The sequence below is a fragment of the Andrena cerasifolii genome, chromosome 4, assembly GCF_050908995.1.
Source record: "Andrena cerasifolii isolate SP2316 chromosome 4, iyAndCera1_principal, whole genome shotgun sequence".
NCBI classification, from domain to species: domain Eukaryota; kingdom Metazoa; phylum Arthropoda; class Insecta; order Hymenoptera; family Andrenidae; genus Andrena; species Andrena cerasifolii.
The window spans coordinates 20745925-20762016 of record NC_135121.1 but is presented as its reverse complement, the minus strand read 5'-3'; the positions used below and the strand labels follow the sequence as shown (position 1 = coordinate 20762016).

Genomic DNA, 16092 nt, shown 5'->3' with positions numbered 1-16092 from the left:
GACTTTTGACAAATTTTGTTGATTTACCTTATTTGACAAATTACCAGAAACTTGCGCGAAAGGAGATGATTCTCTGTTGAACCTTCTCCGGACAACTTCCAACTCTGTGCGTCTCTTTCATTTCTACAAGATTCATAAAAACTCTAAATTTAAAATAGTTTGCTGGTATAAAAATATATCTGACAATTTAAATACAATTTGTTACAATATATTACTTTGTACGTGCATGGTACAAATTTTCAGAAACTGATGCGAAATTTGATGCTTCTCTGTTGAACCTTCCCCGGACGGCTTCCAAGTCTGCGACTCTACATAAGAAATTTATTAAAACAATTTTGGCGACTTACCTTGTTAATTGAGACAATAATTCAGTCTCCTATATAGTGTAAAATCTCGTGACATTTCAAAATTGGACAACTTACCTTATTTGACATTTGACAGGTTATGATGGATTGACACTTGATATATACATAGGTATATATGTACAATGACTAACGACGATCACTGCCGAATGGTCCCGAGAGTTGACGAAAGAGACATGTGTTAGTCTTTCTTTTGGCTGAAGGTGTGCGTGTAACGCGTATACGTATTATGTTGACGAAAATTTGGCTCGAAGGATCAGAATCAGAAGAAAAATCACCGTTTCCGACTGATCCATGACACGATATTACGATATCTCTGTCATGCGTGGACCGATTTTATTGAATTTGGTCTTATTCAAAAGCTTATATGCGGTTTACATAAGAAAAATGCCTTTAATTTTAGAAAATATTGCAGGCGTGATGAGATATTGATGAAATAAATTTCAGGTTAGGTTGGAATAGCCGTGCTACGAGTAAATGATAGCGGTAGCGACAGTCGCATATATACAGGGTGTCTTTCATGTACTTGGCGTCGAGACGCTACCGCGTCTCTATATTAAATCCCATCTTGCAATCCGATTCCCACAGAACTTAAGTACAGCACATCGAGCTACGAAAATATAAGGGGACCAGCGTAGAACGCATGAAAATCACAGATTCAACTCCGAAAATTCTCACTATCGTTGAGCGTAACATCTCCGGAGAGGAGCACAAGTGGCACGGAGTAGAGAGGACTTGCTGGCGGCGCGAGGACCACCGTCGGAATGCATTTGTTGCTGAATGGAGAGTTCCCATCTTCTCTTTTTACCATCTCCGTCGCACCCACGCCGCCTCGAATTTACATACGATAAACAGACACCCCCTCCGGCCCCGGCCGATCCCCTCACCTGCGCTTATCCCCCTCCCGTTTTCCCAGCGGCTTCACGTGTACAGACACATAACTATACCTATCTTCGAAGGGAGTACTCTCGGTTCCTGTTCGTCCATGCACTTGGCAAGAGGGCGGTGCCACCTGTGTGTAGGCGCGTGAATTTACAGTTGGCCGAGGGGGGGAACAGCGAGGGGGATGCGCAGGGGGGAAACGAGGGACAACCTGAACCCACGTGGCGATCTATTTGTCACGCGAAAGCGGCCACTGCGTCGGATCAAGTTAGGTCACCGACGCGGCGTATCTCGGTTGGGTCGGGAGGCCGCGGAAGTCGTTCGCAAAAATTCAATCATCCTTTATGCAGGATACGATGGAACGTAATCGAAAGGATTCAAAGCAGTTAACCCTTCGTTGCAAGCAACATCATTGGTGTGGTGTACTACTCTTAACATCTTAACGTACTTTCAGACACACCGAGGTTTAAGTTAAGGTTACGCAGCAGCACCTACTGCTCAGCTATCATTTTCTCCTGTACTATGACATGTATGTAACACGTGGCATCCAGCGAAAGTAATTCGAGTTACGAGCGATCGATGTTGTCTAGGAAGAGGAGCTCACGACGCGCCAACAATACGATTCGATCGTAACGAGTCGAGTCGAAGGAAGCTCGATATGCGATACGGTCCGACTCCGACCGCAGGAGAAGCATTGGTAGTTATCTTCGAAGAGAGCGTGGCAAGGAGTCCGCCGGCGCGGCGTCGCGGGAGGCGACTGACTAAGATCGTATACCATTCGATTGAACCGAATCGCGGAATCAAACGCGAACGAGGGGGGAGGGACTCGAGGGGAGGGCACGTTTAAAAGCGAGACGGAGATATCAGGCGGATAGAGAGCTGTATATATGCGTGTATATATATATATGTATATATACACACAAAGAGAGAGCGAGAGAGTACCGTGGAGGCACGTGCTACCGAAAGGAGTGGTGGGAATGTAAGTTATGCGCAGCACGTGATCTTCGGAGATCCGTCCGAGCATTTCTTCGCTCGGAGGACGTTCGCACATCCCCTGCACGTCTCGGTGCGCGCGCGACCCGGTCGGCCTCGTGCAAAAGATACAAAAGGGAACGGGAGCAAGGGAGTCGTAAATCGCCCGGTTGTGTTAGTGGCACACGTTCCGCAGCTCGTCTTGTGCCACGGAGGACAAGGACGCGGCAGTGTGCGTGCGACGGTCTCCGCGCGACGGAGGAGCAGCGTGGCGCGGAGCACCAAATCGTAGGCCAGCAAAGCTCAGCCTCGAGACCGAAGAAGCACACACCCAACTGTATCGCCGGCCGGGAATATCGTATCGGCGCGAGCGGTTCGGTCGCGGCGATACGACGATCTAAAAACAAGGAGACCCGTCGGTCTCACGTGCAAACGGCTCGTTTCACGTGCAACGTTACGTGTCTCTCCCTGGGCGACACGGTACGACGACCCTCCTCCTCCTACTTCCCCCCTGCCCCTCTGCTCCTCGTTCGAGAGTCGATCATTGTCGCGGCGCCACATGGTTCATTCAATGCGCGCGACTCGGTGCGTTCTTTTAAAATACGTTGTGCACGGTGTACGATACGCCACGTGGTTCCTCGGTCGCCCTCCTCCTCTTCCTCCTCCACCCCCTGCCCCCCCTCTCCTCTTGCGCTCTTTGCAACGATTCATACGGCCGTGCCCCGCGCTCCCCGCGGGGTCGCTTTCCACGCTTGTCCGGCTTTTTGCCGATAGGGAAGGTAAACAGCCGTCGTGTGTCACCTGTTATTGTCGCACGCAAATAGACTTCATTCACAGGACAGCCTCTCGTACACAGCCTCTGTTCGTTCACGTGTGTGACGTGTGTGCACGGGACCCGCACACTTTCGAAGTTTCTGTGTATGGGACATTCCACGCGAACTCGGATAGATTTCGGTGTAAGTTTTCGTAGATTGCTGAAATTTCAATATGTTGTAGCCTTTAGTGATATCTAAACGTACCTCAAAGGATTTCTCAAAATTTTCGAAAATGTCGATTTTACAGCTGTTTCAAGTTAAGTGCTAACTTTTTTCAATACATTATAGCTATGGAAGTAGTAAACGGATGGAGATGAGCTTTACGGTGCTTATAGAGAAGACATTGAAGTTTTAAAAAAAAATTATTTCAGTTTAAAAAAAAAATTTAACCACTTGTGTGCAATTATTTTAAACAAATGCAGGTTTTTAACATCGGGCGCGATTTTAAAAGTCTGAAAAAGGAGAATATAGTTCTATCCTTCCCCTTGGTGGACAAATTTTCAAAAATATGGACATTTTAAAATTGGCCCTGTAAAAATTGCCGAAAGTTGAAGCTGCGTCGCCCAGCGGCCAAGCGGCTATACCTGATATTCTTATTCAGGATTCTCGAAATTGGTAAGTATTTGAAAGAAACTGAAGGAGAAAAACTCTTACTGTTTTTTATATCCAACATAATACGGTATCTGAATTTTTGGTGTTCGCAATATTTTCCTTGAAAGGAGGGTGACTTTTAGTTTTTTAAATGGAATGCTATATATTTGATTACCCAATATAAAAGCGACTGTCAAGACAAATTCATTTTTTTTTTTAAACTTAAAATAATTTTTTCTTAAAACTTCAATGTTTTTTCTATAAGCACCATAAAGCTCATCTCCATCCGTTTACTACTTCCATAGCTATAATGTATTGAAAAAAAGTTAGCACTTAACTTGAAACAGCTGTAAAATCGACATTTTTCAAAATTTCGAAAAATCCTTTGAGGTACGTTTAAATATCACTAAAGACTACAACATATTGAAATTTCAGCAATCTCCGCAAACTTATTCCGAAATCTGTCCGAGTTCGCGTGGAATGTCCCGTACAGAAGAAACTACCTGCGCGCGATCTTACCACGAGACCCTGGCAAGCTCCAGTCGGAGAGGTAGGCTTGGCTTTCGATCTCGAAACGCGAAGTCGGCGATTTTCACGGGGCTTCCGGATATTGGGCTGGATCCGTGAGTCGGTAGGAGGTGAAGAATTTTCGGGGATCGATGCGCGAGACTGCTGTACCTACTCGATCCCTAATCGTTTCGCTTCGAACCATTAATCCAAGTACTCAACAGCTACGCGTTATGACGCACGATAGCTTCGGAGCGCGTAACATCGTGATACTCCATTCATGACGCTTAACCAAAGTACATAAAAGTTTCATCGTGCTCCTTGATCCAAAGGTTGAACAACACCGGAACTTGAACGTCCCTCATTAAAATCCTTCGAAATCGCAAAGCTGTTCTCGGAAGCCTACCTCCGATTGGCGAGACGCGTGCCGTCGGACGACGAGGGAGCTCGCCAAAAGGCTGACAGCAAACGACTGAGCCGCGGAACGGAAGCAAAACGACGGGCACAAAGCGCGTGTATCGCGCGACGGGCAAGAAGGGGCGCAACGGGCGGCTGGTCGACGCGAAAGTGCACAAGGGTGGTCGAAAGGGATGGATAGAAGGCGGCTGGTAGGGAAAGGAGATGGTGCGACGGGGGAGGGGGGGGGGGAGGGTGTCGACGGTGGTAGAAGAGTCACAATGCACCGACGCACGCTCCCCGACGATTTCTGCAACCCCCCTTCACCCTCCCATTCCTCCCCGCACCCTCGCCCCCTCCCGTCTATCCACGTGTGTTTACATCGTACTTTACGCTACACCACGCGATCCGCTGTTGTAACGCGAGAACCTCTCACGCATACACGTGGATCATCCTCCTCGTGCTCCTCCGCCGCCGTCGCCCCTCCGCCGCACCAGAACGTAGAAAGTACATAAACTGTCCTCGTTCACGTCGATATCGTGTCAGCTGTTGCTTCCTCTGTTGCGTTGCTTCGCGGACTGCACGCCAGACTCCGCGAGCGTGCACACACAGCCACGACCGCGGCGCTATCGTGCTGGCGTGATCGCAGGTGTACGGGGCCCCGTTCGAGGCTGGACCGTCGCCGATAAGGCCGCCGGAGAACCCGTTTGGCACCGCCGAGCCCTGCGAACTGTCCACCGAATCGTTTCGTAGACAGTCCCGCGACTGCCAATGTCACCGGGCAGGTACGGTTCGTTAAACGGAGTACTTCGTGCGCAGGGGGATCGGTTTCGATCGTTTGGCGAGACAGGATGTATATGGGATGAGATTGTGCCCTGTGAGTGGAGGAAGCAGAGTGAGGGGGAGGGATAATTGTGCCGGAGACTATGAGACGCGTTAGGTTAATGGGGATTCATGTAGGGAATAGGGAAACTGTTTGTAAGATATTGGGAAAGTTCTTTGGAAGGTGGTTGGGGTGGTCGGGGTACTGTAAGTTATGGTGAAAGTGTCGATGGAGGAATTGAGATGTAGGGGCAGGTGAGTTCTTCTAGTTGCAGCCTATGGGCTTGGTGAAGACGTGGCGGAGAAACGCCTCCTTATGACGACAGACTACACGGTTTCTTGAAAATTCTGATTAACGTGGTATGCAAGAATAATTTGTAGATAGAGGAAGTGCGGCATATTTGGAATACCGTTGGTAATTTGGAACACCGAAGTATCTAATAAACTACTAACGCTATTTAATTTGTAACACCGTAGATAATAGGGGCTAATGACCTGTTAACGAATGACATTTTTGGATCAACTCTCATTGAACTCTTTTTCAGCAAGTATTCGATCGTTCTAATTATGTTTAAAAGATGTCAAGACTTTAGAGTTAAACATTTAATCTACTCATTTGCATGTTCCTTCTATGGTTCCGTGTCAGTTTTGGGATAATTTCGAGAATACAAACTTTGACATGAAATTTTAGGTTTCAATGCCGTGTAATTTGGAATATTCCAAAAGTTGGCGATGCTGTTGTTTCACGCGTAACAGCTACCGCCGCGTCGGTTTCGACCAGCGCTGTTTATTTATAGGTATTTACCTAGGATTCTTCCTATATTGTGATTTTTTTAGCCTGATTAAATCATAAAAGCAAATAATTTTATTATCTACATGGTTTTTGAAGTTTATAAAGCGAAGGTAAATTGCAGTACCGGTATTCCAAATTACCTGCACCTTAACGAAATCGATACTTACTATCATTTTTCATATAGGCCAACGTTTCAGTTACTTTTTCTTTTTTATTATTACTGAGAGTTTGAAATATAAAAGTATATTAGTTTCCCCTATGATATTATGCAGCTTTATTTGTTCCAACCCGCAGCCGTAATTTTTTATTCGTCTTAAACAAACTGGTATTCCAAATATACTGCACGACCTCTACGTTTTTCTAGAGGGTGGTACTTCCGTGAACTGACGAGACTGTGCTAAACGCATGTATCTATTAAACAAAAAAGTAGATCACCCACTTGTGCTTTCCAAATAAGTATTCAATAAAAACCCCTTCGCAGCAAAATATTCCTCCCCTAATCACATCGAGTACCATATCCCTACGTCGTAACACAGCGACTTCTGTCGTCCCCCGTCGAAGGAGAGCAAAGTTTAGGAAAGTTGAGCAAACCGAAAGAACGCGGAGGGGGGCATTAAACGCTCGCGAGCGCAAGATCGCCGAACGCTGGCAGAGTTTCATTCATCCGGGAGACAATAAGCGCGCCCACGGCCCGCTGATATAATTTCGAACGTTGCCGAACAAAGGTGGCCGCCGTAAGGACTCGTAAAAGTGCAGTATAACACCGGTGGCCCTGGTGCGGGCAGAAAGGAGCGAGCCGACCGCAGGGTTACGCGGGGGATTAAAGGTTCAAGGCCGTGCAGCAGCGGGGTAGAGGTGCATTCGGTAGAAACGTGGTCGCCGGAGACTTCTAGCGACGGCGAAACAAGGGTCGAGTGTCATGGAGGCAAACACCTGCTCCGGCTGTAGCTATACAACGAAGATGAGGAGACCGCAACGAGGCGGCCACCGGGGTCAGGTGCCATTATTCCTGTTTCATTATACCGGCAGGGGCATCTATGCACCCAAAAAGGGAACGGATATGATTCGTTAGTCGTTAACCTGCCATGGATTTCTCCCTCCCTCTTTACTTTCATTCGGAAGAGAGACGAGAGCTTGGAATCTTATGTCAGAAGAAGAAGAAAGACTTGCACCCCTCGTTTACTGACTACTGTTCTATCAATCCAAAGTTGTCAAAGCTACATTTACTTGCTACAGCGATCAAGTTGCTTCTTTGGGACTTTTTACACGCCTCTAAGCCTAACTGTTCTCAATTTTGTACCGCATTCATATTCGATTCTTGAGATGAACGGAATAATCTAGTAATTCCTAAACAATAGTATCTCTCAAATTCACGTACACGTGAAAGTCTCTCAGGAACTTCCACTTCGAAGACTGATCCTCCTCGCTCTACTCTCCTCGCAATTACAAAGTACCCCGAACGTGGTGGGCATGCGATTTGTCCTTGCAAAAGCGTCAACACCCCAGAACGAGGGGACGGAGAGGGCGGTGAGGCTTCTTGGTACGGTTTTCTCGTGTGCAACCTTAACCTACCGCAAGGGGAATCTCGCTCTGACGCGTCCCAGAATAGAATGACGGTTATCGATACGTCCTACACTCGCGCGGTGTGACCGATTCCCTGCATATACGCAAAGGGGACACCTGCGCTTATTCTCTCGTTACGTTAGCGACGGTTACTTTTCGCAAATAGCGATGATAGCCGCGACCAACCGGCGCGTACAGTTAATGGCACGTGGATGGAATCCTCCAACGTCTCCGACACCAGACTTGGGCAAAATGTAATCTAATTACAAATTACAAATTACGATTGAAATGTAATTGTGTAATTCAATTACAGATTACTTTCTGTAATCGTTAATTTCGTTGGCCACAATTACAATTACATTGTAAGTGTGCAGTTCAATTACATTATAATTGTGCAGGATAACTACATTGGAGAGTAATTACATTGCAATTGTAATTGAAATTTTGCAGCCCAATGACATTGCAATTGCAATTGTGCGAAACAATTCCATAGTTATTAAATTGTAACTATTTGATCGTAGTTACAATTGAAGATTCGCTTCCTTTATGTAGTTTATAAGTAGGTGTTCACTTGATCTAATTTCTTCCATAAATCACTGGCCTATCTGTTGCTCATGTACGACAACCATATACTTCAGTTTACAATGCTCGGGGATGGAGCAGAGGAATTAGAAGACTCGTCAGTGAACGAGAGACGTGAGAATAAATTTAGAAAAAGTATAGCGTAACGAAGAGTCCAACCACGCACTATCTATTCACAAGTAGATCAAGTTGCCTCACACCTCCGCTTCGCATTCAAAACACACAATCCAGTACTCGAAACTTTCATCCACTTTCCCGCCAGAATCCCTCGACTTGCAATCCGAACCGTTAAAGCCCGAGGAGGTTAAAAAAGAAAAAAAAATGCCAGCGAAGCATGTGTAAAGCGTCACGGTGGAGCAGATGCGCGAATTACCTACCGGCGATGCACGCGGCGCCCGCGAATTTTTCAATCGGTGCAGCTCGGAGGTAACGTAAACAAATCGCGGTGCGGAGTGCAATGCGAGGTTGCATGCGCGCGTGTACGACCGCACACCACGTGCATCGGCTGGTGTCTTTGCACCGAAGGGGGACAACCAGTGGGAGATGCCAGACGCGACGCAGCAACATTCGTAATTCGTGATTCACCGATGTTATCAGCGAGCGCCAAACAGTGGCGTAGGTCGTATCTACGCGTGGACACGCGAGCTGGCGAATTTTACATATCGGAAAACAACAGGCTAATACCCCCAACAGCGTGTTATATCGTAATCAGTGGGCCAGGTTGTGATAAAAAAAATACGGTTGACCTACATCGCACGCGCGGGGCGTTGCACTTTGTCGTTTGTAATCGACTGCGTAAAATGAATGTACGAATCTAATAACTTGTCTATACTCGTGGTCGACTATCGGTATCGGTGAACATCGTCCCAAAGACCATTCCCCAATCCCCAACGGCTGAACCCAAAATGTCACGTATAGGAGCCACCCCAGGAGCTTTCAAGCGTCACCAAAATCCAGGAACGCATCGAGGTGTCGCAGAACCAACACCCCAGTAGCCGGCTTCTCGCCAAGCTTCCGCTTGTAGGCCTCCTACTCCCCATTGGTCGAAACGAGAGCGAATAGTTAACGAAAGCGCGCGGTGTCTCTGGAGGCGTTCGACTCCCACGCCCGGTCGAGGGTCCATGTGCTCACGAAATACACGTGAGCACGCACACGGCCAGGACCCAGGCGGCGGATGGAGGTGGAGGAATCGCGCGGGAAAGGGACCATACGTGTGCAGACGACGGCACCGGCTGGCTGGGTGCTCTGCATGCATTTAAAACGGGGACGCGGCCCGTAAATCACGTAGCAGAGCCTCGGCGCGGCTCGTTGCGGTGCAACGGCGGAGAGGAGAGGACGTCGCGCGCCACCGCCGCCGCCACGTGGTTTTCGCGGCAAAACTATGCGGCCGCACACGGCGGGCGAATTTATGAATGGGAGAAGCCTATTGACAGATCGCGCCTCGATAACTCTCTCGTTAATGGCCCGTGATGGCGGGTGAGCGGCTCGATGCGCCACGGGAGGACGACCGCGAGAGGCGGAGGAGGCGGAGGATCGGCGAGGAAGGAAGGAGGGCAACGGGGGAGGAGGACTTGGACTCGCTTTGTGTCGGCCCCCGTGTACTCGCGGCACACGCCGCTCGGTCATCGCGACCAGTTCTTCGCCCTGGCCCCGTCGAGCAACCTCCTCCACCTCCTCGATCGAGAAACACTTCGACCCCCGTGTCCAGGATGGAGGAACTCATGGACCTGTGTTACCTGGATGATCTATTCTCTTCAAAATTACAGCATTTGTCGATAACTTTGCAGAAACAAAGTATACTGAATTTCAACGGCCTATGTCAAATAGTTTTCGAAATATTTAATGTTAATGTTTCGAAAATTTAAACAAAATCGGCTGACGCGTCATCATTTAAACTGTAAATCTCGGTCAATTCGATCAATCGATGTGAAAGTTTCAAATCTCGATTTGACGTCGTTCCCACCCCCGGTCCAGCTTGAAAAAAATACCAGTCGATTCGTTAAGTCTTCAACTAATAAGAGCCTTTTTCAAAAAGTGGAGAGTTTTTGAGAACAGTTAAGAAAAAAATAAAACTTACGATAGTGGTCACCGCTTGGAACTGCACGTATTTCATGGTCAGTCCGCACGCACGCGTTTTCAAAACAATAGCCTCGCGTAGGAAAGTATTTATGTACGATGAATTAAAACAAATTTTTCTTTCAGTGTTTTCGGTATTCTCGAGAAAAATAGGAGGAATATCTGCTCACCATATAAAATATTAGCAATAGTAGGTAGCAGATATTCCTATTTTTCTCGAGAATACCGAAAACAGTGAAAGAAAAATTTGTTTTAACCCATCGTACAGAAATACTTTCCTACGCGTGCGTGCGGATCCGTGCAGTTCCAAGCGGTGTGCACTATCGTAAGTTTTATTTTTTTCTTAACTGTTCCCAAAATCTCTGCACTTTTTTGAAAAAGGCATTTATTAGTTGAAGACTTAACGAATCAATTGGTATTTTTTTCAAGCTGGATCGTGGGAGGGAACGACGTCAAATCGAGATTTGAAACTTTGACATCGATTACTGTTAAGTTTATTAACAATAAACAAAATATTCTATATACGGTTTGAGAAAGCATTCCTTCAGCTTTAAAATGAACCCAAGACGATGGCATTATCTTTAAAAATCACCGAGATATTACAGTTTATAGGCCGTTGAAATTCAGTATACTTTGTTTTTGCAAAGTTATCGATAAATGCTGTAATTTTGAAGAGAATCGGTGAAACTAAATTTTTCACCTATTCGTTTTGTCGTGGAATAGCTCGGATGGGGGTGGTTCTGAGTGAAAGAATGATTCAAGAAGCGTGCTAGGTGTACAGACTACGTCTGGTGTATCTTCGTGGAATCTGTAACCGAATGTTTGCAATTGTTATGGTTAGACGCGCTGATGTAGTGGCTGAGTTTCAATCGATCTTGCTATTTTCCTATCAGCTTGAATCAATGTACCGATACGGGGAGATAGTGCAATCGGGAGTATGCGGGTGTTTCATTGCGCTGGAAACTTGTAACGCATCGGGAGGTTCAGAAGTTTTATGTAAGAGATGTAAAGGTATTGAGAATCAGTTTGTTTGTGTTATCTTCATCCTCTTTGTGTTAGGTTGCGTTTCATATGGGGAAGATGAATGGGGTGGTGAGCTAATGGGGAAGTAGAGAAGAAAACTAACAAAGCTTCGAGGGGGTATACTTTGGTAGACTCCGAGGTTATGAGGGTGTTTAGAGTACCATAAATTATGGTATTATGGTTTATTATGAGAAAGAATATAGTGAGGTGTTTGTAGCATACAGTAGACCTGTACGCTATAGTCGCCAGGCCCTAGTTTACAGTCTCGCAATAATTCTTCGGGCCGGTAATAATTTCCTTGTGGTTCCCCACAAAATTGCCATTCGAGGGGTTGAACCTTTTGTGCAAATCACTGGCGCTAAGTCCTCTACTTGTCGCAATACTCTGTGTCGTTTATGTCGATGGTATCCTTCGTATTTTTTAGCTAAATACTAATGATTCGAATTCCCTGTTCCGTCGAACTAAATGGTTGCCAATTTATTCCCAAAGCAAGTGGGTAGAATGGCGATTTCAACCTGCGAGCTTTATACAACTACAAGGTTCAAATTAATTCTTAGCTAAATTCAAATTCTATGTAAAACGTAGATCACAGTAGAGTAATAATACGTAGATACTAAAATATAGTAAACTGTACAACTTCTAACATACTTCATGGAACTAAAATTTCCGCCCTACATTCCCTAGAATCTTGGACTCTCACCACTTTAATTTGTCGCAGGACGGAATTTTAATAAAATTTACGCGCGCAAATGCATTTACTTGTTTAAAAAATCACCGATCTTTCGGCCATCCTAGTCAATACGATTACGCGCCTGTGTTAGCCAATCGATCGGTCCGACCGTATCGGATGAATATACACCGCTTACATAACGGGCAGCAAGCGGTATCTGTCATTATCAAACGTGCTTCCACCTCGTTCTGCGAGCAACTGAACTTCGTAGAAATTAATGATGAACTCGGAGAACACAAAAATTCGCAATAATCAAATAAAAAGGAGCGACAGAATGCGATTGGTTCGTCCGCGGCAGTTGTCCGTCGGACGCGTTCGAACTGGCTTCCTTCGCTCGCAACGCATTACCGCCACCTATTTCTTATCGAGCACAGAGCGAAAAGTAATAAGAAATTATCCCACGTTAGACAAGAGTTCGCTTAGGCCTCCGCTACGAATAAACTACCGAGTTTCCAGGGAACAAACATCCGATCGCAAAGCGTCAAAGATTGCCTCTGACAATAAACGCGACCCGAAAAAACCGCATACTTATATCGCGGGGAAGTCTAAAAGTACACTGCGGTACACGTGAGAAATTGCTCAGACTCGTCACGCGCTTCGTGTCGTCGCCTAGAACGCACGAACGAAGAATACTCTAACCTCAGATTCGTCGAGCTCGGACATTGTTCGCTCCGCTGGCTCTGACGTAAATTCTCAGGCTTTTCCGACGACCCGATACGTCGGCATTTCGGTCTCACGAACATTTCGAGCTCACGCCTGACGTTCGGCGACGAGCAGAAAATCCACCGTTTTAGAATCTAACACAGAACCACCGCCAAGGAACAGTATCGAGGGGGAAAGTCTGGAGAATCAGTGGTACAAATTTCAGGAATTCCATGAATGCCCTGCGATCACGGAATTCCGTACACGAATTTCCTATAGCCAGGAGACAGCGTGGACTCGACCTACGAGCCAGGCCATCGAACGCTGCAATTTGGACTAGAGGAAAAACGAGGAAAAAGATCGTTCCTATCGCGTCCACGCGATCAACAGTAAGAAAAAGGAGACCGAACGCAAATATATGCTTTTAAAAACATCCCTTAGAACAGTCGGGTTGTTGTCGCCGCGGTAACCATGACGACGCTGCCCCCTTGATGGTTGGTCATAACCGTGCCCCCCACCCCTCCACTTAGCGAGCCCCCTGCCCTCTTCCCCTCGCTCCCCTGAGCGCTGAGGCGACGCTAGGTTTCCTCCACAGCGCTGGCCAAGAAGAGGCAGCTACGGAGCCTCCGGTCACCGTTCTCTATCTCTCTCTATCGTTCCACGCTCGTGCTCTCTTTCTCACTCGCCTCCCCTCCTTCTCGCGCTGTTTCTCTCTATCCTACGTGTCGCATATACCGACTCTCCTTCCTTGTCTCGTTCCTTCCACGACACCGTCGTTTCTCTCTCGCTCTCTCTCTCTCTCCCCCCGACCGGCGACCCACGACCCACCGTCGTTACCACAGCCACCTCGATTGCACCCCGCTCGGCCCCTCCTGCTCCTGAAACTCCACCGCCCAGCCGCGCGGCCACCGTCCTACCTCCTCCCCCTCCCCCTGCCGCCCTCACAGCCGCCCCCGCCCGCCGCCGCTTGTCCCCAAGCCCAAGGAAACGCGGGATCGCTTCGAATTCAAACTACTGAACACGAGGTTACCACGCGTCAAATCTGACACTTCGCCACGACGACGACGACGTCGATATGCACCCGTCCACGTCTCGTTTTCTAACCGGCAACTGGAAACACCGTTGGCAACGTGAAACCCCGCGCAAGTTTCATCTACACGTACATAACGCCGTTTACCACCGTTCGTTTCCAGGCGGATTTAACGAGGCAACACCAACCACCACCACCACCACCACCACCATCACCAACCACCGTGGAACCTATCACAGCCTATCCGAGCAATAGTCGAGAAAGCAACGAGCTCGTGTTTACGAGTTTTTTTTTTTTGGCTCCATTCGGTCGAGGCACTTTCCGACGATAGGTCGAGGGGCCGACGCACCAACGGATAGAGACAGTTTGGCAAACGATGGAACGAGGATGGATAGAATTCATTGGCCATAGAATTGGTCGACGTACGGAGAAAGGTAGCGGAAAATTTCAATGTCCCGTGATCCTCTCTGCCGTTCGTGCGAGCCAGCCTTTGAAGGCGGTTACGAGAAAAGAGATAACTTGGAACCGCGAGTCTCGGTCTCGTCGTTCTCGCGGATGAGAATTGTTTCCTTCGGGCGAAAGCAACGATCGTGTCCGAGGTATCCTTGGACGCGACAAAGGGGATAACACACACTCGAAGCACTTGACGCGTGCACGCACGGGATCCGAGGGTAACACGGGGGAAAAACAGTGGGCGAAATCGGGGAATAAAGTTCACCACAAAGACAGGGTGGCACCGAACTGGACGAACGAACGGGCTATGAATTTTCTTCACCCGGAGAACGACACACTGCCGCCTCTGTCGTATGTCGCTGTTCGTCACGTAACGACTTTCTTGGCCTGGCCGCGTACAGAAAGGTTAGAATCGGGAGAGCACAGACCGAGCACGATAATTCTCCAGGGAGGGGTGTGCGGTACAGGAGAGAGAAAGAAAAAGAAAATAAAGAGAATTTTGAAAGAAGACTTGACGTAGCACTTCACTCACCTGACCAACGTCGCACCACATTATTATTTCGCTGGCACTGACGACAGCATCTTGGATCGCTCGTGTACCATACACAGTGTGGCCCGATGGTTTTGTGTTTTCAGTGAAGAAACAGTACGTGAAATCGAAGCTCCACCGTCGGCGTTCGCTCCACTTATACGTGTATATACGCTCTATGTTCGTCCTACTCCTTTTCACAGTCTCACGAATTAATACCAACACTTTCACGTCTACGGATACATTCGTCGCTTTATGACTCGCGTGCGTTTCAGTGTACCGCCTCTCCTGGCTGGCTCGTCGAGTAGCAACACCACACGATCACTTCGAGTGAACGACACGACTCTCACCGACGAGCCTACTAGCGACTGGCTGGCCATGCAAAGCATTACTGAATACTCTGACAACAGTACTCGCCGAGTGCCGCCGCTCGGTTTTCCCCCGAACGCAAGCTCGGCCGTTTCCGTTGGACCTCGGCCCACCTGCACTCTAGCACGACGGCACGGCACAGCAGTGCCGTCTCTGCGCCACACCGGGCCCTCCCACCATCCTGCTACGTTCTATCTTCGAGCCCCGCTGCTTACGAACCTCGGCACAGAAAACTTACCTTTTCCCTGGTACAAAGAAATCGAAATACGCGTTACACGCGCACAATTCGCGTGGAACTTAACATCAACTTCGGTGATTTAACGCGAGTATGATATTCCGTAGGGAATTTCGAAATTTGTTGTTCCCACTGACCGTTATGTAACGCGCACGTTACGTCCGCGTTATACGTTTAGCTCGATTACTATATAGAAATATATACGCGTCGATATTTCCTAATTTTCATGAAAGAAAGTCTGCCCGAATGAACTTAAATTACAGGGTCCCGGCCATCCTGTGGCCTATAAAATTGTAATAACGGGAGCGTGGCGGGTACCTTTAATGTTCCCCGAAGAAAGTTTCGGAATTTATTTTTATACGCTACCGGTTGCCCGCGCTGGCCAATGTAACGTATAGACTTTGTGTATTTAATTCATTGGGAATCGCGCCCAATGATTTGGATGGTTGATCGAATAATTTTTTTTCAATGGGCCGCGCCGCCACCAGTGAAGCGAATCTATTAGGGCGTTAGCTCTAAATTGTTTCGTTATATCTATCGGGGCGGGTGACGGTGGGAAAATTAAAACAGTTCCGCGTATCGATGATTTACTACGCGTCGGTCGATTGGTCTTCGAATTTAATAAATTATTTTTAAAAGCCATTGAACCGCCGAAAAGCGAATAGCATATTGTCGGCGCGCGGAATCAGCGAGGGGATTTTCGTCGGTCCGCGGAAAAGC

The 16092-nt window shown here is 47.6% G+C and overlaps 1 protein-coding gene across 6 annotated transcripts in view; it reads right to left on the bottom strand.

Annotated features, from left to right (window-relative positions):
* The window catches only part of Tara (SERTA domain-containing protein 2 taranis), a 250490-nt gene that overhangs the window by 34442 nt on the left and 199956 nt on the right, over positions 1-16092 (bottom strand). The window contains exon 1 of one of the 6 annotated variants that reach the window (XM_076811141.1): positions 14772-15170. The exons of the other annotated variants lie outside the window; for them this stretch is intronic. Coding sequence (XP_076667256.1) covers positions 14772-14792 — 21 coding nt within the window. The 5' untranslated portion in view covers positions 14793-15170. Of the gene's footprint in view, positions 1-14771; positions 15171-16092 lie in introns of those variants that run through there. 6 annotated transcript variants of the gene reach the window in all.